Source organism: Rhinolophus sinicus, linkage group LG13 (genome assembly GCF_036562045.2).
Source record: "Rhinolophus sinicus isolate RSC01 linkage group LG13, ASM3656204v1, whole genome shotgun sequence".
Classification (NCBI taxonomy): domain Eukaryota; kingdom Metazoa; phylum Chordata; class Mammalia; order Chiroptera; family Rhinolophidae; genus Rhinolophus; species Rhinolophus sinicus.
In genome coordinates this window covers 41,649,962-41,674,009 of record NC_133762.1, presented here as the reverse complement: position 1 = coordinate 41,674,009, position 24,048 = coordinate 41,649,962, and the positions used below count along the sequence as shown (strand labels likewise).

The following is a 24,048-nucleotide window of genomic DNA, read 5'->3' as shown; positions in this document are numbered from 1 at the left end:
CCGGGTAAGGTCTGACTGCTACTTCTGTCAACAATGGGCACTTGGAGTCACCTGGAGCGAAGAAGGGCCACATGCATTGTTTGGAAGGCCATCTGGGAACCCACTCTATCAAGAAGAGGGAAGGAACAGATGTAGGTACCCACTGTCTGAGGTAGAAACATAAACTTCCAAAGGGAAAAGAGGAGGTGGCTTACAGTTAGAAAGTGGTTCCCAGCCCTGGTTGCTCATTAGCATCACCTGGGGAGTTTTCAACAGTCTCTTTGGCGGTTGGACCTTGGACCAGTTCAATCAGAATCTCTGAGGTGGGACCCAGGGAACATCAGTAGGAGATCTAATGGGCAGCCACGGTTGAGAGCCAGTGAAGGAGGTTGGGGGTGGAGTACAGAGGCCATAAGATTGCAAATAATTAAAATCCCCTCTGGAAGGGGCTTCTCGCAGGGCAAGACAGCAGCTCCAGGTCCCTTCCATCTTTTTCCTCAACTGCCCTCAGCCACTGTCCTCCAGGTAGCAAGATGGCTGTGGCAGGCCCAGTCCCCAACATTCTACCTTCCAGACACTGGCCACAGGCCAGGAGTGGGGAAAGGCACATCTCTTCCTCACAGGCCATAAGATTCTTTATGTCCCAAGGGCTTTGCCTGGAGGGAAAACCTATGACCCTTTGTACATTAATTAGTGATCAATCTGCTCATCTAATTTATCAAATGAACTATTCTTCAAATAGTAAGCAATTAACATTTTTATAAATATACACAAGCTGCTTTCACAACTAATAAATGAATACTTTCAGGTTTAACCACTTATAATTTTTCAAGCATTTAAACATCATTGCTTAAATACTTCTAAGCATTTAAAGTCCCCAAATTTAAAACATGAAATTATTTTAAATGCTTTTATACCTGAAAAAGTAGGGCTCAGTGGTGGGAGTGCAGTGCTCGTAACACCAAGGTCACCGGTTCAATTCCCACATGGGCCAGTGAGCTACGCCTTCTACAACCAGATTGGAAACAACTTGACTTGGAGCTGAGCTGCACCTTCCACAACTAGATTGAAAACAACGACTTGGGCCGGCCCGGTGGCTCAGGCGGTTAGAGCTCCGTGCTCCTAACTCCGAAGGCTGCCGGTTCGATTCCCACATGGGCCAGTGGGCTCTCAACCACAAGGTTGCCAGTTCAATTCCTCGAGTCCCACAAGGGATGGTGGGCTCTGCCCCCTGCAACTAAGATTGACCCGGCACCTTGAGCTGAGCTGCCTCCCGGATGGCTCAGTTGTTGGTTGGAGCGTGGGCTCTCAACCACAAGGTTGCCAGTTCAATTCCTCGACTCCCGCAAGGAATGGTGGGCAGCGCCCCCTGCAACTAAGATTGAACACGGCACCTTGAGCTGAGCTGCCGCTGAGCTCCTGGATGGCTCGGTTGGAGCGCGTCCTCTCAACCACAAGGTTGCCGGTTCAACTCCCACAAGGGATGGTGGGCTGTGCCCCCTGCAACTAGCAACGGCAACTGGACCTGGAGCTGAGCTGCGCCCTCCACAACTAAGACTGAAAGAACAACAACTTGAAGCTGAACAGAACCCTCCACAACTAAGATTGAAAGGACAACAATTTGACCATTGTTCCCCAATAAAGTCCTGTTCCCCTTCCCCAATAAAATCTTTAAAAGAAAAAAAAAAAAACAACGACTTGACATGGAGTTGACGGGTCCTGGAAAAACACTATTCCCCAATATTCCCCAACAAAGTTTATTTTTTAAAATAAGACCAGACCCACATAGTATTAAAATGTTTACATTACTGATCTGTCCATACTAAAACATTATAAACATTTCAGTACCATGGATTTATATTTGCTTATTTACTACCTTTATTTTTTTTTCTTCCTGAGGGCACAGTTTTCATTTGTCTTGGAGCACCTGGGTGATTATCTCAGGTGGCGGAGGATGTAGATAGGACTGAAGGATGGTGATTCAGAGCCAGGGACCCAGGACTTGACGGTGACCCTATCTGAGTCCTTTACCCATTGTGTGACCCCTCTTACATAGTTAGATTTTCCTCCTACATCAGGAACTCTGGACTATTGGCTCTAACCAATCAGATGAGTTTTGGTTTTTGTAACTCCCAAGTTACAAAATGCTTGTTCTGCTTGTTCTGGGTACCTTACCTCCACAGCCCAGCCCAACAGGTCTGTGGATACCACTTGCTCCCAGTAAAGTCCAGTCTGGTCGAGTTCAGTTTGGTTCTATCACAATTTCTCTTTTTTATGCACCTTCAAGGCCTATTACTGACAAGCCCCTGGTTAGAGAGCCTATGTAACACAACTCGTCTTTTCAAAAATGATTATTTACAAGATTGGCCATGCGTTGGAAAATTATTAAAGTTGAGTAATGGGTACATGGAGGTTTTTTGCATCTATTTTTATACATGTTTAAAATTTCCCATAACAAATAGCTTAAAATGAAAAACAATGAGCCCTAGACGGCCTCATGTATCCTTGACTCAAACTGAGCCTCAGAAAAGGGGCCCAAAAAGCTGGGCCACATAAGGCCACCAATAGTCACTCCATTCACCCAATTAAGTGACTCTTCGCTGTCGCGGGTACCAGTGCAGGATGCATGTTGGACTTTTGTAACATGAAAATTATTTAAACACATGCAAAATGTGTTTAAAATAACAAAACACTAACATAATCTGTGGAGAGCCCTACTGAGTACAAGGCAGCAACCTAAGCACCCCAGGTTGCTGCAGTGAGCAAGACATGGCCCCATCCACAAGTAGGGGCGGGGGCAGTGGTGTTCGTCTAACGGACACCACCAGTCACCCAGCCATCAAGTGCACAGCCAAATGTCTTAATATTCTGGGCTGAGCAGAGGACAGGTGTGGAGAATAGAAAGGCTTGTGGTTCACTGAGGGCCATGGAATGTTGGGAGGAAAGGAGTGATGGTGCAGAAAGGTTGGGACCCAGAGCCCAGAGATCTGGGCTATATTTGAGGGCAATGTTTAATTATTACTTTGAATCAGTAACTCATTTCTTTTTTTTTTTTTTTTAACTTTTATTTATTTGTATTTTTCCAGGACCCATCAGCTCCAAGTCAAGTAGTTGTTTCCATCTAGTTGTGGAGGGCACAGCTCACAGTGGACCATGTGGGGATCGAACTGGCAACGTTGTTAAAGAGCACCACGCTCTAACAAACTAAGCTAACCGGCCGCCCCAGTAACTCATTTCTTAAACCTTCTTTGCGGTCATTGTATCCCACAAATTGTCATTACTCCATCAATTCCTTCCTCCACACCCGTCTGTGTACTGTTTGAGGGTACCACCACCACCCTTCACAAGTGCATACCCCAGACACCTCAAGTCCCAAGTCCCAGCCCCAAGACTGGGGATGACTATTCCAACAGGGCTGTGTTTTTCAAACTTTTTTTTTTTCTTTTTAAGGAGGGCCCATGCAGGGATCAAACCGGCAACTCTGGTGTTATCAACACGATGCTCTAACCAACTGAGCTAACTGGCCACCCCTCAAACTTTTTTGACAGTTCTCTCTCAATAAAAAACTCATTTTACATTAAGGACATATGTGTGTGCATATATATACCGTGTTTCCCCCAAAATAAGACCTAGCCAGACAGCTCTAATGCGTCTTCTGGAGCAAAAATTAATATAAGACCTGGTCTTATTTTACTATAATTTTTTATTTTATTATTTTATTTAACTTATTTTATTAACTTATTGTATTAATTTTTGCTCCAGAAGACGCATTAGAGCTGACTGTCCGGCTAGGTTTTATTTTCGGGGAAACACGATTTGTGTGTGTGTGTGTGTGTGTGTGTGTGTGTGTGTGTGTATATATATATATATAGTGTTTCACAGTAGTCTTGTTTACCATGATTTAATGCATGTTGATATTTGCTTCTCTGTTTTGTCTCATTGCTGATGGTGGCTAAATTGATTTTTATAATCCACTAACAGATCTCAGCCTACAGTTTGAAAAACAGGGTTCTAAGGAGGCTCTTCCTTTTTTATTGAGGACAGGGATGAGTATCAGCATTTGGGTAAAGAGTTGTGTATCATACATAACTTGTCAAAGAGTTGTACCAAAAGCAATTTCAATTATAGTAGTGACATTGCAAAATAGTTTTATTTGGTTTATTCTGACACCATACATAATTTGTGGCTGGTTAATACGTTATTTGATTACTCATTACAGCAAAATGTATAAGGAAAACTTATAAGAGAACCTACCAAATACCAATACTATAATGTTGAATTTATTTAAATATAACCTTTTGCATGGAGCCTGCTAGATTTACTCTGATTGGTTTTAGTCATTTTAACTTTCTTAACATGATTTTATAATTTGACTTATATTTCTAACATGGTAAAAAAGACACCTTCATAATTATAATAATAATAATACCAAAACTAAAACTAGTAGTGTGCCAATTGTATCGTAACGGAATAACTGAGATTTAGTACCTCTGTTGTTTTATTTTCCTTTAACTCATTCTCATCAACAAGGTGAGTCAAGGCACTTTGTTGTTGAGCTAAACCCCACAGTTCGTATAACTCACATAACAGTGTGGTTGTGTAGACGCATGCTTGATGTCTAGTTTGGCAGTTGTCTTGGTGCCTTTTTAGTTTGTGTATATTGTCTCATATCAAATAGGCCATAGTAACAAATATGAATAGATGAGAAATTACTGACCATATAATCCATCATCATTGGGAAATTCTTAATTTTCCACATCTCAGCTACTGTCCTTGCTGGGTGATAGCAACTCAGGAGAGGAAAAATGGGCAAATAGTAAGTGAAGGGCATAGGAAGTTCGGGCCCCAAAGGCAGGTAATAAGTTTCATTTAGCTACTGCCATGTCTGTCCGCAATGATAATGTAAAAAGTTTACAAAGAAGGCCTTCTGCTGGGCAAATTTATCCCAGCTTTTGTAAAAAATTAAATCTGATAACATTTTCAGAGCTTGCACGTTTCCATAAAATTGATTAAAGATTCGAGCATGACCATAATTTCCATGATGCAAAAATCATTTTATTCTGCTTGAGGCTTTAAGAAGGACCAGCATGCTTCACAGATAGATGTGAGTACATAAAACTCACTTGGAATGGTGGGTGGGGTGGTGGCTTGTATTCGTTTTTACTTTGTTTCTTAATATCTTGCAATGAAGTTTACATTATATAGGTACAGTGTTAGTATTACATAAACAACGCATCCATTATGTAAAAACAAAAGAAAAACGTTACACAGGGGCCCTGGGGAACATAAAAGCATAAACCATCTTCTATTTTAGGTAAAATGTGCAATTAGTAAAGAATAGTGGTAAAAAGGAGAATATAATCTAATAATTTTTTTGTATTTTTCCTTTAACTTTTATTTTTCACAGGCCTGGGTGTGTGTGTGTGTGTGTGTGTGTGTGTGTGTGTGTGTGTGTGTGTGTGTGTGTGTGTAAATACCAGCTAATCAGCTTATAAAACAGTTTGTAAAAGACCCCAGCATACTTGGATCATAAACGTTTCAGTTACAGTTTAACATTGGTTTAGATAACCTCCAAGACCTTTACTGGTTATTCCCAGGAATTTTTGGCCCAATTCCCAAGGTTTTTATTTCCTCATAAAGCAAGTGCAGCTGTAAAAAGCTTTAGTACAAACATCCAAACTCTAGCATGGATTAAAGTGCCTTGTCTGCCCCCCAGTTTGGTGTTTGGTGGTTATTGGGATTGCTGAGTCATCCCAGAGAAGAAGCCCCAAGTCCTCTTCTGGATAACATGGTGGGTAGGATCCCAAAGGATCACAATAGTCTGATTTTATTTTGATTTTCATCCCTTCAATATCAGAGGGACTGTCAATGTTTTTAACTGCTTATTGGCCTTTTGTATTCTGTGAATGAATTTTTTCTACCTTTTACCCATTTATCTATAGACCCAGGGTTTTTGCAATTTCATCATTCAACAAATGAATGTTGAGCTCGTCTGTTTTGTGCTTGATTAGTTTCTGGTGATGCTGTAACAAATTTCCACAAATTTAGTGGCATAAAACAATGCAAATTCATTATCTTAATGTTCTGTAGGTTAGAAGTTCAACACGGATCTTACTGGGCTAAAATCAAGGTCGGGCTGTGTTCCTGTTGGGAGCTATTTTCCATCCTCAAGAGGTCACCACATTCCTTGGCTCAGAGCCCCTTCCTCCACCTGTAAAGCTTGCTATGTTGCATCTCTAACCATTCTTCCATAATCACATCTCCCCTCCTCTCTCCTGCCTTCCTCTTCCACTTTTAACGACCCTGTGTTTACATTGGGCCCACCTAGGTAATCCAGGATAACCTCCCTATTTTAAGGTTATATGATTAGAAATCTGATTCTATCTACAATCTTAATTCTTCTTTGCCATGTAACCTAATGTAGTCACAGGTTCTGGGAATTAGGACTTGGACGTCTCTGGGGGCCATCATTCTGCTTAGCAGAATATTAAGATGGGGATATGAAATCTTAGAAAAGGATTCTGTCTACATAGATGCTACAAACTAGTGGAGAAGACGGGTAAATCAATCACAATTTTATTTATTTTTTTAAATTGGGGAATATTAGGGAACTGTGTTTCTCCAGGGCCCATCAGCTCCAAGTCCAGTCACCGTTTCCAATCTTTAGTTGGAGGGGGTGCAGCCCACCATCCCATGCGGAAACTGAACTGGCAACCTTGTTAAGAGCTCGCACTCTACCATGTTTCCCCGAAAATAAGACCTAGCTAGACAATCAGCTCTAGTGTGTCTTTTGGAGCAAAAGTTAATATAAGACCCGGTCTTATTTTACTATAATATAAGACCAGGTCTTTATAATACGATAATATATAATACCAGGTCTTATATTAATTTTTGCTCCAAAAGACGCATTAGAGCTGATTGTCCTGCTGGGTCTTATTTTCAGGGAAACATGGTAACCCACTGGGCTATCTGGTCACTCCTCCGAGAGCTCAGCGGCAGCTCGTTGTCTTCAATCTAGTTGTGGAGGGCGTAGCTCACTGGCCCATGTGGGAATTGAACCGGCGACCCTGTTGTTAAGAGCTCGCGCTCTAACCAACTGAGCCATCCAGCTGCCCCATGATTTTCTTCTTTTATATCATTTGTCAGATTTTGGCATTAAGGTGGTTATACCTTTATAAAGTTAATTTGGGAGCTTTTCATCTTTTCCTATGATTTGGAATGATCTCTTGATAGATTGGGTAGAATTCAGCCATAAAACAACCTAGGGCTAGTGCTATTTAAAAAGGTAGACTTTCAATTCCTTTTATAGTTATTGATTTTATTAAAATTATAATTAAAATAATATTTATGTAGCTTTTTCTATTTGGAAGCTTTAGTGCAACAAAACAAAAAATCTTGAAAAAGAAGAGCTCATTTTATTATAGTTAAAATGATGGCATCCTAGAAACGTCCAGATTTACACTTGGCTTCCTCCCTCCCCTCCAAGTCTGTAACTTGAATGTCACCTCCTCAGTGAGGCCGTCTACCTTATCCAGAATTGGGATCCCCAGAAATCTCAACTTCTTAGTACTTATCACTTACTAATCCATTATGTATTTTACTTATTGTCTCCTCCACTAGTATGCAAACTCCACTGGGGCAGGGATTTTTGAACAAATATTTAATATCTTAATAGTCTGCTATTTATGTTCAGAGTTTACTCACCTGTTTATTGTTGTTTTTCATTTTTGTTTTGTAAATCAGAGTAAGGGTTTATTTTGAATCATGGAATCCCAATGATGAGATAGGAAGGAAAAGAAGGTTTTTACACATCTTGATAGTAGCAGAATGAATGAATGAATAAAAAATTAAAAATGGTAGGAGAATGGGGAGGTAGGGGAATCACAGAATTTTAGAATTGAAATGAATCATAGGAAGGTTGGGTGAATGCTTAAGTGACCCACATGGTTGCTAGATCTCTCATATCCTAATTGAGAGTGGTTCTCTTTTTTTTAATATATATATTTGTTTGATATATATATATATATATATTAGTTTCAGGTGTACAAAACTTTATTGTTTTAAGCAAACTTTTTTATCTTTTTTATCTGTTTTTGCAAAAGTAATACATGCTTATTGTAAAAAAAATGCAAACATTACAGAAGTGCCCTCTTGCCTTACACCTTGCAATCCCACCATCTCAAGGTAGCCACTTAGTAGTGTGATGTGTCTTTCCGGACTTTTCTATGCATGGATATATACTTTTTAAAATAATAGAAAAGTTGAGTATAGTATGCATACATATAATTCTGCCACTTGCTTTTTTCACTTAATGTAGTCATCTTTCTATGTCAATATATAGACATCCGTGTCATTCTTTTACATAGCTTTCTATTGCTGCATTGTATTGGATGCATTGTGATTCACTTAATCAATCTTCTATTAATAGATGTGTTTAGTTTTTTTGTTTTTGTTTTTTTGCTATTACAATCAGTACAACAGTGACTATCTTCATGCATCTGTCATATTACTTGTGATGGCATTTCTTCCCAGAAATGGAATTGCTGAGTCAAAGGAAATACACATTTCATATTTTTATATATACCCAGTTGTCATCCCAAAAGGTTGTACCAATTTATACTATCAAAAACACTGAGTTACTATTTTCCTACAGCCTCACCCATATGGTATATCATCAGTCTTTTTATTTTTGTCAGTCTGATAGGCTTTTGCTGCTTCTTTATTTTCCCAGCTTTATTGAGATGATAGATTCTTGTTTTAATCACCTTCCCTTTACTCCATTGGTGAGGAAGGGATTTTCACCTTTGGGTTCTGGGGGTGGCCAGACACAATACCTGACACGGAACAGGTGAATTTGGCAGTTTATTATTTACATATCCTCATAGCTCGGGGGCGGAGGACACCACAAACCACACAGGTGTTGCATTCGTTATTACAGAACCACCAGAGGCTGTGGGGGGCAGGCTTTGTAACAGTAAGAGGGTAAGGTGTCCCCTAGTTCCTGCAGGGGATGCAATTGGCTTGTTTGAATGATTCCACCAGCTGGCAGAGAACTGAAACCCACTGCTCAGAGATAAGCAGGCGCTGCAGCTGGTCCTTCTGCTAAGGATTACTTGGCTAGGGCAACTTTCACTTAAGCCATCGAGGCCCTTCTGCTTTCACCAGATGTCAAGGTAGCACAGACTATTGAATCTTAATTTCAGCTGTTCTTGGTTAATTATGAGGGTTTTTGTTTGGGGAGGGTATTGATTTCTGAATGACTTTTTGGCATCCACGATGTTTTTCTTATTTAACAAACCCATGGATTATTAATTTCATATACAATGATCTAGGAATTTTTTCCCTCTGAACCATGCTGTCTTTATTGGGAATTGGTGTCAGGGGAATTGTGGCTTCATAAAATGAAATAGCATTCTAACTTTTCTGGGCTCTTACAGATTTACCGGGTGAGGATTATCTATTTATGGAAAGTTTGGGAGAATTCTTCCATTAAACCATCTGAGCCCAGAGCCTTTTTTTGGACATATTTCTTGAGTAATGTTTTCAACCTCTTTCTTATTTTTGTAATTTTATTTCCCAGAAAATGATCCACTTTGTCAAGATTTTCATACATTAGAACAGAATCAGATACAGTATTCTCTTATTTTCCTGGTGTTCTTAAGATGCAAAGCCGCATTCTCTATGAATTATTAGGTTGGTGCCAAGTAATTTTGGTTTTTGCAATTTTTAACCTTTTAAACCGCAGTTACTTTTGCACCAACCTAATAGAAACAGTACTGTAAAGAGAGATTGAGATCAAGACAGATGAGGTAGACATTGGCTAAAATGAAAGGAAAACAAGCAGAATCAAATATCTTATTGGAGAAAAACAAAGAGTACCCTTGACTCTGAAAAAAATGAAATCTGTGATGACGAAGAAAAACTTGAGATACTCTCTCAGGATGCAGAGAAAAAAGGACAGAGATTTAATTGACAATGTAATAATTTTAGGAGAGGAAAAAAAGCAAAACATTCTGTTTGCAGAATGGACAGGAACACAGATGAAAACTTTTCTAAGCTGAAAAGACCTTTTATTTCTGCAAAATTAATAGAAAAAGGCCCCCACTGAGACTTATACTGGCAAAATGTTTGACTTTTCCCCCCCCTTCTGCCAACCCCTCCCCCCCAACTGGTTCAAGCCGTTGTTTCTCAGTCTTGTTGTGTAGGACACAGCTCCCTGGCCCATGCTGGTATTATGAGCCTTGCACTCTCCCAGCTGAGGCAGTCAGTCTCCAGTCATCGGTGGGCCACTCAGGGCAGCTCTCCCAGGCTGCCAGCCCGCTTATGGCAGCACATGGCAGCTCAGCTCCAGGGAGAGCCGTTGTTCATAATTTTAGTGGTAGAGGGCACAGCTCACTGGCCCATGTGGGAATCGAACTGGTGACCTCAGGTGTTAGGAGCATGGCGCTTCAACCACCTCAACCACCAGCCCAGTGTTTGACTTTTGAGGGTAAGGAAAAGTCCCAACAAGCACAAGGCAAATTGCTCACCTGAAACAGACCAGCCCAGATTTGCTACCTTTTATTTATTTAGTTAGTTTTGAGATTCGGTTGACGCTACAGTTGACCCTTGAACAACGGGGAGGTTAGAAATGCCAATCCCCCGCACAGTTGAAAATCTGTATATAACTTTTGACTCCCCAAAAACTTTACTATAGCCTACTGTTCACTAGAAGCCTTACAATAAACAGTTGATTAGCACATATTTTGTATGTTATATATATATGCCACATCTTTATGTTTGTTTACATTTCTCTGGACTTCGAATGGCACTGTGCATGGTCTAAATATTTGTGTGTACGTTTTGATAAGTTGAACTTTTTATAATTTGTATATACTTTATTAAACGATAAAACAGATTGGTATCTACAAATATTTTATGCATTCATGATATACCTGGCTTTTTCTCTTTTTTTCCCCACTATTTCTAGGCTATACGGTTCATCTGTGAGTTTTTTCAAATTGTCACAAACCTCAAAAAATTTTTCTAATATATTTATTGAAAAAAATCCACTTAGAAGTGGACCTGTGCAGTTCAAACCATTATTGTTCAAGGGTCAACTGTATATTAGTTTCAGACGTACTTGCTATACTATTTTAATAGCCAAAAGATAATGGGATAAGGACAAGAGAGTCTTGACGGGAAAAGTTTGGGACTCAAAATTTCTACAGTCAAGCCACCATTTGTGTGTACAGTAGAATGCATTCTCGCCTAGGACAAAGGCTTAGTAAAACATAACATTTAGGAGTCCTCCCTGAAATCACCAGTCAAATGGGAGACGGGTCTGAATGAGGAATAGAAAAATTAGAGCATAAAAAAATTGGCAGTGACATTGGTACCAATTAAACAAAGGGCAAAAGCCAAAACACAATGATTGAAACAAGGATTTAGTGGCTTAAAAAGAAGAGTAAACAAAAACTGAGTCTATCATCCTGGATTAAGTAGACAAATGTACGTAGGTGTGAGGGCAGCAGACCAGGAAATGGAAAGGCACATTAAATTTCTCGTTACATAAAGAGAAATATAAAATTGGTTTGTCGTTGACTTTAATAATTTGTGGAATATAAACTATTTTTGATACTTACATGCAACTACCAGGTGAATTAAAAACAGGCTTTCAGCCTTGCAAAACACTATAGAAGATAAAAGCAAATTATGAAAAAAATTCAGAAAACAGGAAATAGCAAGAAATAAAAACTATAAAATAGGATGACAGATAACCAAATAAATCAGCTATTAACAACAGAAATACAATGTGTTAAGTCCCAGCCTGAGTGGAGGCGCTGCGGTTTTTAGGGCAGACCCTTTATACCTACAGGCTTTGGCTAATGCTGAACCTTAGGCCTGGCTTGCTTCCCCGCCCTATTCAAGGCTAAAGCCCCAGTTCCAGGCCGACCACTTCCTCCGGGCAGTCCTCCCGGGCCACCAGGGCCAGAATGAAGACTCCTCACAGAAGGCGGCATGCGCGTCCGAAGCTGATGCTCCAGATCGGGGAGGATGTCCCCACCTCACTCTCTCACCCCAGCGTGCGGGACGGGGGCGAGCCTCATGTCAGGTGCAGGGCACAAGGTGAAAACACTCAAACCCCCCTGCTGGACTGTAATGTATATCTTTTTCCTCGTTCGCCTGCCTTTTCCCCCGGACGGTGAGCCTTTGCGAGCAGCAAATTTCAAATCGGCTCGGTTTGCTGAGGGACGCAGTCACGGCTCCTGGAAGCCTCCCACATGCCCGCCTGCGGTCTCCGTGAGGGAGCGAGTCTTGCCTCCGAGGTGTCGGGTCCACCCCTGACGGTCCGCCCCGCCCCTCCTTGCAGACCTGCGGGGTATCAAGGTGTCTGGTGGGAGGCCGCGTCGGAAGAGCAGGAGCGGGAGAGAAATGGGGCTCGAGGCTCGACGTCGGGAGCCACTTCCCCAAGAGAGAGGGGCTCCTCCCTTTCTCCAAAGATGTAGGATTCAGGGAGAGTGTGGTCCCACTGTATTTGTTGGAGGGTTTGGGGGTGGGTAACACGTAAGGAGCCGAGGACGGAGCTCAGGGCAGACTCGCGGCTCCCTAGAGTAGGTGAAACGGAGGGGTCCCAAGTGCGGGCCAGGACTCAGCGACCGAGGGGTTAAGGCACTGCGCCCCGCCCCAGCCCAGGGATTGGCTGCCCCGGGGGGGCGTGGTTGGAGGGCGGACCCGCGTTTGCCGCAGCCGCGGGTGGGCGGGGCCCGGGCGGGGAGCGGGAGGGGCGCGGAGCGGAGCCGGGCCCGCGCCGCGCGCCCCGGCGGGCGGGCTTCGGGCTGCGCCAGCGAGCCGGGCCGGTGGCGTCGGCGCCGAAGACCCCGCGCCGGACCCTGAGACAGCGAGTAAGTGAGGCAGGCCCACCGCGGCGCCCCTCTCGGCTTGGACCTGTCGCTGTGCCCGCTGCACGGCGAGGCTCGTCGGGCCAGACCCGGAGCTGAGGAAGGGGCGCGTCCCGCTGCTGGGGTCCCGGGGAGGAGGGGAGTGGAGATGAGGCCGATGATGTCATGGATGCTTCGCAGGGCCTGGGAGGAGGTAGCGGCCGGAGGGGGTGCGGCCCGGATTATGTCACCTCTTCCCTCTGCGCCCCGCCCCCCAGGGCCACACGCGTTGGTGGGGAGCTCCGGGAGGTGCGGGCGGGATTCCCCCCACTGCAGAGACCCCTGGGCATCTTCTCGGGACGGCCTGTGGCAGGGGTCTCTATCTGCGGCGCTGCGGGGCCCGTGGGCTGCTGGTGAATGGCAAACATCCTACCCCCACCCCCACCCCCCGCGCGGAGGCTCGTGTGTGCGCGCGTGTGTGTGTGTGTGTGTGTGTGTGTGTGTGTGTGTGTGTGTGCTGGGGGGGGCGCTGTCAGCCCCCTCAGTCCTTAAACACCAGCTTCATCAGAGCCAGGATCTAGTGGATGGGCCCCTTCCCAGTTATCGCCAAGGAAAGCTGGATCTCCCCTCATACATCCCAACTAAGAAGTTCTGGAGACCTCTGCACCCCCAAAAGACCTACAGTGCCCCCGATCTCTTTTCTCTCTTAGTTCTCCCCAGAAGCCCTTCCTGATTTCCCTGTGGATTCATTGCCTCTTTGCATTGCTTATAACTAGCATTCCCACACGTATTCTCTCTGCATCACCTCAGTGCCAGGGTCCAGAGACCCCAGGACTTTGCCATCTGTGCCCCCTGGGGCACCCACAGGCCAGCCCCAGGGAAACCTCAGAGTGAAATCTCCTTGGAGTAGCCTAAGCCAAGTGTTCCAAGACCCGTCCCCACTATGAGAAATCAGGGATGCTCTCCAGGGAGGCAGCATTTGAATTGGGCCTTGAAGGATGCAGGATGGACACACAGATCTGGGAAAAGGTTGTGTGTGGAGTGGAGAGGAGCTAAGCTCAGGGAAAATGTGATGGACAGAGAGGCCTTGGCGGCTCTGCTACAAACTCTGTTCTGGTTCTGGGGGCTGAGAGGAATGCCAGGCATTTTACCCATAATATATTTAATTCTTAAGATTCCTGTAAGGTAGGTGTGAGAACCCAAGGTGAAGTAACCTGCATGCAATTCCACCCCTAATCAGTGATCTGGAATTTACACTTGGAGCTGATGTCTCCAGAACTCTGTCTAGTCTACTGTGTTTGGCGCTGCTCATGGAAGAACTTGGCTGCCCAAGAGCAGGGACAAGATCGGCTTTGCCCTTTAGAAAAAGTCTCCTGGCAGCTGTACAGGGGAGGGAGTGCAGGGGAAGAAAGGCCAGTGAGGAGCCCCCAGCAAGGGTGCTGGCAGGATGTGCTGCTAAGATCTTTAGGGGGTGAAAGGGCTGGGCTTGGGACCTCTGAGACCTGAGGAGAAGGGTGGAGGGACACATGTAGGGGGCTGGGGGTTGGAGGGACCTGCCCATGTAACTGCAGGTAGAGTCCATTTGGCCCCTTTGTGACAGCTAATAATGTGTGTAATGTCCCAGGCACTTAGGGTGGATGGGCAGAGATAGAGGCAGAGACAGGCAACAGGCTGTCATCCCAGATTGTTGAGCTGATGCCATGAGGCCGCCTTTGCAGATCCTTCTCAGCTACCCAGGCCCTTTCTGGATCCTGACCCATAGACGAAGTTCAACCCCTTCCCTGGGCTCTTTCTGCTTATCAAGAAAACATATGACCCTCCTTCTCCTGCCAGCTCCCTGCTGGAGTTTTAAGGAAACAAGCTGGGAAGAGGTAAGAGGCAGGAACATGGGTTGACCATGACAAATTAGAATTATGGCAAGAAACTCTTTGGGGAGCAAGGCCTGAGGGAGAGCTGCTGTGGGTTGGCAGACAAGCAGCAGTCCTGGGACCTCATTTCCATCCAGAACTCTGGATATCTGAACCTGACTGGGAACCACACATGTTCCAGGGAAACCATGGGGCAGAATGGCATATGACCAGCCCCAACCTATAGTCAGATTTCTTCTTTCCTGGATCTCAGAGAAGGTAGTACTTCATGTTTATACTGTACCTTACAGTTTACAAAGCACCTTCCCGAACATTATTATCCCCTGTCACTCTCATGATCAACATGATCATGTCTGAGGTTTGCTCCTGCCCACACCCAGACCTCTGGCTTAGCCCCTTGCCTAGATATCTGATCTCACTATTGGCACCTTCCTTTGGCATATCAACACACTCAGGTTTCTACCATGTTTAATTTTAAAATTAGAAAAGAGCCCTTGATTCCCAAACCACTTAGATGACTGCCTTCTCTGATCTGTTAGCAGGGAACCTCCCATCTTTCCCTCCAGACCCCTGTACTCCTGTCGTCTGGCTTTGCCTTATATCATCTTTCTGAAACCATTCTCTCAGAGACACCAGTGACATCTCCACCTGCCAAGTCCAGGGCACACTCTCCAATGCTACTTTTACCTAGCCCCTTTTTAACACCAGCGCTGTCCCCACATTCTTGAAGCCCCTCATCTCAGTCTGCAGGGCCTGCCTTCCCCTGGCCTTCTTCCTGCTCCCACACTGCCTCACAGGCTTTTGGGGCTCTGCCACCCTAGCTCCATGCTGGGCCCCACCCACACTACCCATGAATGTGGATGATCCCAGTCTATCCAGTACATGAGCGATACCTTTCTCTGGTCTTCCCCAGAGCACCTATTTTCCCCAAACATTCTCCCCTGTCATGTGAAGTGTGTCACACCCACACTGTTGCCCCAGCCCAGATCCTCCTTGCCTCTACCCCCTGAAACCCATCTGTAGGAAGTTTTATCGGTTCTTCCTCACAAACCCTGCCCAAGCCTTCCCATGGGTTCCAAGCCTCAGGTCACTCAGCCTCCATGCTCCCAGTCCTTAGCTGCTCCCTACACTGCACCAGGGATGGTGAGAGAAGGGGGTCGTGATTAGGGAAGGAGGGGGATTTCTGAGCTGAGGGGTAGTGGGGTTGGAGTATACTGTGAGTGGAGGCAGAACAGGGATAGTGAAGCAGGAGAGGAACCTAGGGCGCCAAAGTAAGGCGGTCCTCTCTCAGAGTCTGCACTTAAATTACTCCCTGGGGGACAGATTGGCTGAAGGGAGGAAGGTGGTAAAGTGCTGTTCTCCACACCTAGGGGCAGACACTGAGAGAGTGGAATTTCACAAAGGCTTTGTTGACTGGCTTGGTGATGAACTTTCCAACCACCTAAGGCTGTAATTCCAGGTGTGGTGGCCAGAAGACTCCTGAAGGGCAAGAGTTTTGTCAGGCTTCCCTGGTCTGGGGCCTAATAGCACAGACATTAGAAGTGGGCACAGTCTGAGGAGTGCTTAAGGGGCTGGGGTATGCCACCTGGACCCCTTTACCTTGGTAAAGGAGGGCTCCCTGCCTGGTTTCTGATGGGAGTAGGGGGAAAGGGGCTGCCATCTCTAGCACACGTATTTGAGCGTCTACACCCGTGGCAGGCACTGCCTGCTGCCCCTGCCCTGCTGCCTCTGCCCGGCTGGATTATGCAGATCTCTGGGGCAGGTGTTCCCAGGTGCAGACTTGAGACAAAGGAACGAGGAAGTGGGGCCTCCCCGAGCACAGGTAACCCGAGGCCCTGCTTGCCCTGCTGGCCCTGCTGCTGTGGGCTGGCCTTGGGTGGGGGGGGCCGCATGCCAACAGAGGGGCGCAGAGGACTTCACGGTGCATTGAGCAGGGTCAAGGTCCATAGGGAGTGGGGAAGGGGAGTAATCCAAGAACTCTTCCCGGAGGCAGTGAATTTTTAGCGAGGTTCCAAGGCGCGGAATCCTCCTGGGCACCTCTGGGTGCGAAGGCCCCTCCCCTCCCCGTCCACCTGTGGGAAAGGCAGGCCCGTAGGGAAGCTCCGCGGGCTACGGCAGATGGCGGCATTACGTCCTCCGCCCTGGCCTCAGCCTGCTCGGGGGCCTCTACCAAGGTACTGGAGCGGGGAGGGGCCCTCCGTGCCAGGCCCCCGTGCGGCCAACTTGGAAAGATCTCCGGGAGGGCTCCCTGGACACGTGCTACAGTCGCGGTACCCGGCTGGCCGCGGAGGCCGGGGCGTGCCTGTGGTGGCCCAGAGGCGCAAGGCAATGGCAGTTCCTTCCCCAGCCCCCCAAGACCGCTTTCCCCTCCCGCGCCCGCTGCCTGCGGGCACCTGGCACTGGCAACTCCGCGAGGTGAGTCCTTCATTCCTTCCATTTCTCAGAGGAGAAAACTGCAGTCCGTGATGGCTCACTCGGCCAATCCAAAGTCGCGCAGCTGGTTGGAGCCCAGTCCTGACTGCGAGAGTGAGGCCCATGGCCTCTGCAGACCGGACCTCGGAGGGTCCCAGGCTTGAGGACCCGGCGGCCTCCCCACCCCCTTGGAAAATCAAGGAGAGGAGCCTGCGCTGGTAGTGAGCCTCCACTTCTGCCCTTGACTGCAACACCCTAAGTTAGGGTGCCGGAAGAACCCCACCCACAATTTTTGGATAGGGGTGGGTTTCTCTCCCTCCTTTAATTTCTGAGGTTCCCTCTTGGATTTAGGTACTGTGTCCCCTTCCAACCCCATCTCCCTACCAATGAGGTTGGGATGTAGGCGCCCAGACACGGGGTAAAGAACCCTCAATTCCAGTGAGTAATTGAGGGGGCCACTGAGTCTGGGAGGCTCATGGAGGAGGAGGCGGGGTTGAGGAGTGGAACACAGAGCTGAGCAAAGCTGGGAGGGTATGTGCATGGTGTCCTGGGCTTGGGTTTTGTCAGTGGGCAATAGGCAGCCCCCATTACCAAGCTATCTCTCTTACCCCATCCCCATTCCTTGTGCGTCTGGGAACTCTTGTACCCATTGTAGGGAAGGGGACACTGAAGGACAGAGTGTGGGTGGTTGGTGCAGGGGTGGGGCTGACCTATCTTGTCTTCCCACCTATACCCACAGTGCCCCCCTGGCTTAATCATGGCGAAGCTGGAGACACTGCCTGTGCGTGCTGACCCGGGGCGGGATCCCCTCCTGGCCTTTGCCCCGCGGCCCTCTGAGCTCGGACCCCCAGACCCTCGCCTGGCCATGGGCAGTGTGGGCAGTGGGGTGGCCCATGCCCAGGAGTTCACCATGAAGAGTGTGGGCACCCGCACAGGGGGTGGGGGAGGCCAGGGCAGTTTCCCCGGCTCCCGCAGCAGTGGCAGTGGGACCAGCAGGGAGAGGCCCAGCCGCTACCCATCAGAGGACAAGGCTCTCGCCAATTCCCTCTACCTCAATGGTGAGCTGCGGGGCAGTGAGCACACAGACGTCTGCGGCAATGTAGTGGGCAGCAGTGGTGGCAGCAGCAGCAGCAGCGGTGGTGGCAGTGACAAGGCCCCACCACAGTATCGTGAGCCCAGCCACCCACCTAAGCTCCTGGCCACCTCTGGCAAGCTAGACCAGGTCAGTCCCCAGGGCCTTTTTCTGGGAGTGGGAGGCAGCCCAGAGAGGAGGGTGAAGTGGGCCTTTTTAGAGTTTGGGTTGTGGGCACCAGGATGGAGGCTAGACTGTGGAGCTGTGGGGTGGGGCCTTGGAGGCCAAGTCCAGCTGGTGGGACCAGGTCACAGACATGGCTTGTGGGGGCCATGAGGTGGAGCCCCAGCCCTGAGCAACTCCCAGGATGGAGATCAGTGGAAGTGGGAGGTGGGGCTGAGCAAGTCTTGGCCACAGGGAAGAGGCTGGGGCCAAGGCTAAGGCCCCTTCCTGATGCCCACTCCCCCTTCCTTGCTTTTATGCAGTGCTCGGAGCCGCTAGTTCGGCCTTCAGCCTTCAAGCCTGTTGTACCCAAGAACTTCCATTCCATGCAGAACTTGTGTCCCCCACAAACCAACGGGACCCCTGAGGGACGACAGGGCCCTGGTGGCCTCAAGGGTGGAATGGACAAGTCTCGGACCATGACCCCAGCGGGCGGGGGTGGGGGCGGCCTCTCAGACTCAGGTCGAAACTCACTCACAAGCCTGCCTACCTACAGCTCCAGCTATAGCCAGCACCTGGCACCTCTCAGTGCCTCCACCAGCCACATCAACCGCATTGGCACTGCCAGCTATGGTGGTGGGAGTGGCAGCGGCGGCAGCAGCGGTGGTGGGTCGGCCTACCAAGACCTGGGGACTTCCGACAGTGGGCGGGCCTCCAGCAAGAGCGGGTTGTCCTCATCCATGGGGCGGCCTGGCCACCTGGGATCGGGAGAGGGAGGAGGTGGAGGCCTGCCCTTCGCGGCCTGCTCACCGCCCTCGCCCAGTGCTCTGATCCAGGAGCTAGAGGAGCGGCTATGGGAGAAGGAGCAGGAGGTGGCAGCTCTGCGGCGCAGCCTGGAGCAGAGCGAGGCGGCGGTGGCCCAGGTGCTGGAGGAGCGGCAGAAGGCGTGGGAGCGCGAGCTGGCCGAGCTCCGGCAGGGCTGCAGCGGGAAGCTGCAGCAGGTGGCCCGCCGCGCCCAGCGTGCTCAGCAGGGCCTGCAGCTGCAGGTGCTGCGGCTGCAGCAGGACAAGAAGCAGCTGCAGGAGGAGGCATCCCGGCTGATGCGGCAGCGGGAGGAGCTTGCGGACAAGGTGGCCGCCTGCCAGAAGGAGCAGGCGGACTTCCTGCCCCGGATGGAGGAGACTAAGTGGGAGGTGCGGGCTGGGACCTTCTCCCCCTGCACCCCCTTCCTGCTCTCCCTCTGGAGAAAGCCTGAGCAGTATCACAAGGGGAGTGAAAGGAATGGGGGCGGGGGCGGCACATTCATTAGGAGTCTGTGAGGACCAGCGGTGTCTCTGGGTTGGGTGTGACGGGAGTATCTGTCCTGAGTCTGAGGAGGGGGCCGCGTGTGTCACTCCTGCCCAGTCTGACGCTTTGGGGAGCCCTGGGGCTGGATAGGAGGGCTGGGCTGAGGTGAGAAGAGCTCTGCCTTCACCCTGGCTTCTCCCACCCACCTCCACCCAGGTGTGCCAGAAGGCCGGGGAGATTTCCCTCCTGAAGCAGCAGCTGAAGGATTCGCAGGCCGATGTGTCCCAGAAGCTGAGTGAGATCGTGGGGCTGCGCTCCCAGCTGCGGGAGGGCCGGGCCTCCCTGCGGGAGAAGGAGGAGCAGCTGCTCAGCCTGAGGGACTCCTTCAGCAGCAAACAGGCCAGCCTGGAGCTGGCCGAGGGCGAGCTGCCCACCGCCTGCCTCAAGCCGGCGCTGACCCCGGTGGACCCGGCGGAGCCGCAGGATGCGCTAGCCACCTGCGAGAGTGATGAGGCCAAGATGCGCCGGCAGGCCGGGGTGGCCGCTGCCGCCTCCTTGGTCTCCTTGGACGGGGAGGTGGATGCTGCCGGGGAGAGCGGGACGCGGGCCCTGCGGCGGGAGGTGGGGCGGCTGCAGGCCGAGCTAGCAGCTGAGCGGCGAGCCCGGGAGCGCCAGGGGGCCAGCTTTGCTGAGGAGCGCCGCGTGTGGCTGGAGGAGAAGGAGAAGGTCATCGAGTACCAGAAGCAGCTGCAGCTGAGCTATGTGGAGATGTACCAGCGCAACCAGCAGCTGGAGCGGAGGCTGCGGGAGCGCGGGGCTGCGGGGGGTGCCAGCACACCCACCCCCCAACATAGCGAGGAGAAGAAAGCCTGGACCCCATCCCGCCTTGAGCGCATTGAGTCCACAGAAATCTGATCCCTGACCTGGGCATGCGGCCTTTTGACGAATGTCCTGTCAAAGGCCAGAATCCCCAGTATCCCCTCCTGCCATTTCTCTTCACCACATTTCCTGTTACCCCAGACCAAAGAGGTTCTCAGAGCAGCCTTGACCAGATCCCTCCCCTCCCCCCACTGAGTGCTCTCCCAGCTCTACCACTGCCCCTCTGGGCAGCCCACTGGGACCCTCCTCCCAAGGAGGGAACAGGGCAGAGCGAGTGGGGAGGAGGGCCCCAGCCTGCCTTTGTTGGCACACCCTTGTTGGAGATGGAGGCAGCAGGCCTACATGCTGTGAGGTGCCCCAGCCCCTCGATGGGTCTGGGCTGCTACTGTTAGCCCCAGTGGGTCCAGTGGCGCTCTCTGTGCTCACCTCCTAGGCCATGTGCCCTGAGGGGGCCTGCATGGGGTCTGCTGAAACGACAGACAGACCGTAGGCTCCTGGCCTCTCTCCTTCCTGCACCATTCTCCCTCCCTGGGCAGATTGGCAGGACAAGTGGGAGCAGATGGCCTGCTTGTGGTTGAGAGGGCTACCTGCCCAGCCCCTCCCCCCAAGGTTTCTTGGGCTCAGGCCTCAGAGCCTGACTTGGTCCTGAATGTGTGTCTATATGTGTGTGTTGGGGGAGGGAGGGGCTGGGGCTGGAGGCTCAGTGCCCAGGAAAGATGTGCTCTCCTGTTCCTGGGAAGGCTCACCTAGAGGCTTCTTAGTTCTACCCATCCCCCTTCTGGCCAGGATCCAAGGGCAACAGTCCCACATGCTTGGCGGACCCCACACCCAGGGCCACTTTCCGGCTCTAACTACAGCTATTAAGTGCTACCTGCCTCTCAGGCACTCCCCTCACCCAGTTCCTGAGGTCATGAGTCTGTGATGTCTTCCTGTGTTTTCCCCATTCCATTCCCCCAGCCTCCTGCTTTCATGCTCAGAACATCATTGTTCCAGGCCACCTCTTCCCCCAAACCTCACTTTTTCTTTCAGTAGAAAATTCTGCTTGATCTTTGGTGCACTGCTCACTTCCAAGCTCCACTAGGCCCAAGCCTGAGCCTGAGGTCTTTGTTTTTGGGGGGTGGGGGTGGTGGTGGTTGTGATTGCTCTTGAAGAACAAGGCAACCTGAGAGGAACACTGACCCTTGGGTTCCCAGGCCCTGAGGTAGCCCAGCTTTTGCCCACGATAGGCCTGGCATGGCCATCGGTGGGGGGTTGGGACAGCCAATGTGACTTCCTTCCTCCTCTCTGGGCCCTCTCAGAGTCCATCTCCTCAAGATAGGAAGGGAAAGGCAAATTTCTAATTCACCAGCAATAAAAATTGGAGGAGGCTTGGCCCTCAGCCCTGGTATTTCTCTTTTCACTCTCTTCCTCCCACCCCCAAGACTGGGTTTGGGGTGGAGAGAGCTGGCAACTACTGTGAGCAAGTCCCCCAACCCCTCACCAGCCTCCTCCTATAACTGGTGACTGTTTAGCAAGCTGTGCGTCACCCACAAAAACAGGAATGCCCCTCTGTGTGGCCTCTATCCCTTTGCACAGCCCCTTCCGGTGGCCGTCATCAGATCTCTGAACTGGGTTGGGGGCGCCATGCTGGCAATCACTGCCCATTCCACTCACCCCTCACTGCACCCACCCCAGAACTTGGGCCTGGGCCAGAGTGGAGGGGGGAAGAGAAGGTGTTAGTAGGAAAAAAAAGAAAAAAAATATGAACAGACTCAGCTTTGGGACTTCCAACCACAAAATAAATTATATATAAATATATATAAATATATATCTCTACCATATGTGATGGAAAGACTTCGTTTTCTTTTCCCAAAGAAATAAAATGGAGAAAGCTTCTTGAGTAGCATTCTTTGGTCTGTTTGTGTCTTTGCAGATGTGGGAGGTGAGGCCTAGGTGAGGGGGTGGTATGGAGGGTAAAGCTAGAGTAAACAGATTTCCCAGAGGAAGCATGAGATGAGAGACAGGCGCTCACTGGGCCGTGCCGGGAGGTTGGCTCAAAGCCCAAGCTCCTCCATGTTGCCCAGAAGGAGTCGTGGTTCCATGTTTCTGCCCAAAGTGGCTTTCTCTTTAGTTCAAACTGTCACCAAAAGGGTTTCACGCTGGTTCCAGCTCGGAATCGGGACACCAGGCTGCTGGCCAAAAGGCAAGTGATGCAGGACAGCTAGATGCAGCCTGCAGTGGCCTGAGCCACCTTACAACGATGGGCTAATGTTTCAGGGCAGAATACATAGACATGAAGACAAAACCAGTTTGTAATTAGTGGTGAGGCCCCAAAAGCCGTAGGGACCCAAGCATGCTAGAAACAGGGAGCTGTCCCCTGTGGGTAAGTGCTGTCCTTTATGATAATTTCTTCTGTCATCCTCACAAAGCTGCCAATCAATAATGCATTCTGCTACAAGTAACACAATCTGATTTACGGGACCTTAAAGAGTGGTTTATTTTTCTTCACCTGACAAGTCTGCTCGTAGGCATCCTAAGTGTCATAGGTATTGGTTCATCAAGGACCTAGACTCCTCCTACTCTCCCTTTCTTAGCTTGTTCCCACCATGCCACAAGGTGGCTGCCACAGCTCCACGAACTCACTGAGGCAGCCCACTTTATCATGAAAGTAAAAACTTCCACAGAATCCTGCCAGCATATTTCCCTTTAAATTTTGTTGGCCAGAACTGAATCACATGTTCTTCCCTCTTCAAGGGAAGCTGGGACAGTCAGTATTTGGCAAAGAAGAACAGGATTGTCATGGTTGCCTAGAAGCAATGTGGTTCATCCCCTGGGGATGGGCCCTCTGCTCTCTCTGGGTTTTGCTGGCAAAGACAAAGTCATAATCAGCAACTAACAGTGTTTGCCCTGGTCTGGCCCAAGTGAGAGAACCCTCCCTGAACAGTGGTGTCAGGGGTCTGGGGCCCCAAATATTCACACCCAGGCAAACAGTGCCCTCCACAGAGCTCAGGAGTTGGGATGCCAGGCTTGCCCCTCCTTGCAGTGAAGTGTCCTCCCTACATTGGTTTTGTCTCCCCAACGAGATGGTGCCTCGAATGAGCACCATGAATTCTTAGATCTCCTTCACAGCTCTTAGGATGGGTAGACCAGCAGCCAAGGCACTGACAAGCTATGACCGCTCTGACCAGCAGCTCTCCAGTGGCCCCCAGGAATGGCAGTCTGGGGCCAGGCCCTGGAAGATCTCAGTGGAGCCTTTTCCTTGCTTAGTAGTCCATACTGCTCAGGTTAGGGAGGTGGAGAATTACCCTGGCTCATTCGCAACAGCACTGACCTCGAGCTCCAGCTCCTCACATCCATTTCCCCTAACAGGCTCGGCTATCCATCACTAACTCTCCTGGAAGCACTTTATAGATACATCTCTATTTTAAATGCATGATTACCCTCATTGTACAGATGAGAGACTAGGCTCCCAAGACCATAAAATCCTGAGTGGTGGTCTGCGATTCGAACCTGTGTCTACGCTATTCGTTTTCTTCCAGAGCAGTGTATC

At 49.3% G+C, this 24,048-nt stretch overlaps 1 protein-coding gene across 3 annotated transcripts; it reads left to right on the top strand.

Annotated features, from left to right (window-relative positions):
- Positions 1-12,706: 12,706 nt before the first annotated feature.
- Positions 12,707-22,404, top strand: LZTS3 (leucine zipper tumor suppressor family member 3). Of its 3 annotated transcripts, XM_074318282.1 has the most exons (5): positions 12,707-12,863; positions 17,152-17,294; positions 17,839-18,341; positions 18,677-19,546; positions 19,857-22,404. In XM_074318282.1, the coding sequence occupies exons 2-5, from the start codon at positions 17,243-17,245 to the stop codon at positions 20,553-20,555; spliced, it is 2,124 nt and encodes a 707-aa protein (XP_074174383.1). In that variant the 5' UTR covers positions 12,707-12,863; positions 17,152-17,242; the 3' UTR covers positions 20,556-22,404. The 3 variants fall into 3 exon arrangements, with proteins under 3 accessions (XP_074174383.1, XP_019589295.2, XP_019589294.2); XM_019733736.2 differs by lacking the exon at positions 12,707-12,863 and having other exon boundaries at positions 17,184-17,337; positions 17,859-18,341; XM_019733735.2 differs by lacking the exon at positions 12,707-12,863 and having other exon boundaries at positions 17,282-17,421; positions 17,859-18,341.
- The last annotated feature ends 1,644 nt before the right edge of the window (positions 22,405-24,048 follow it).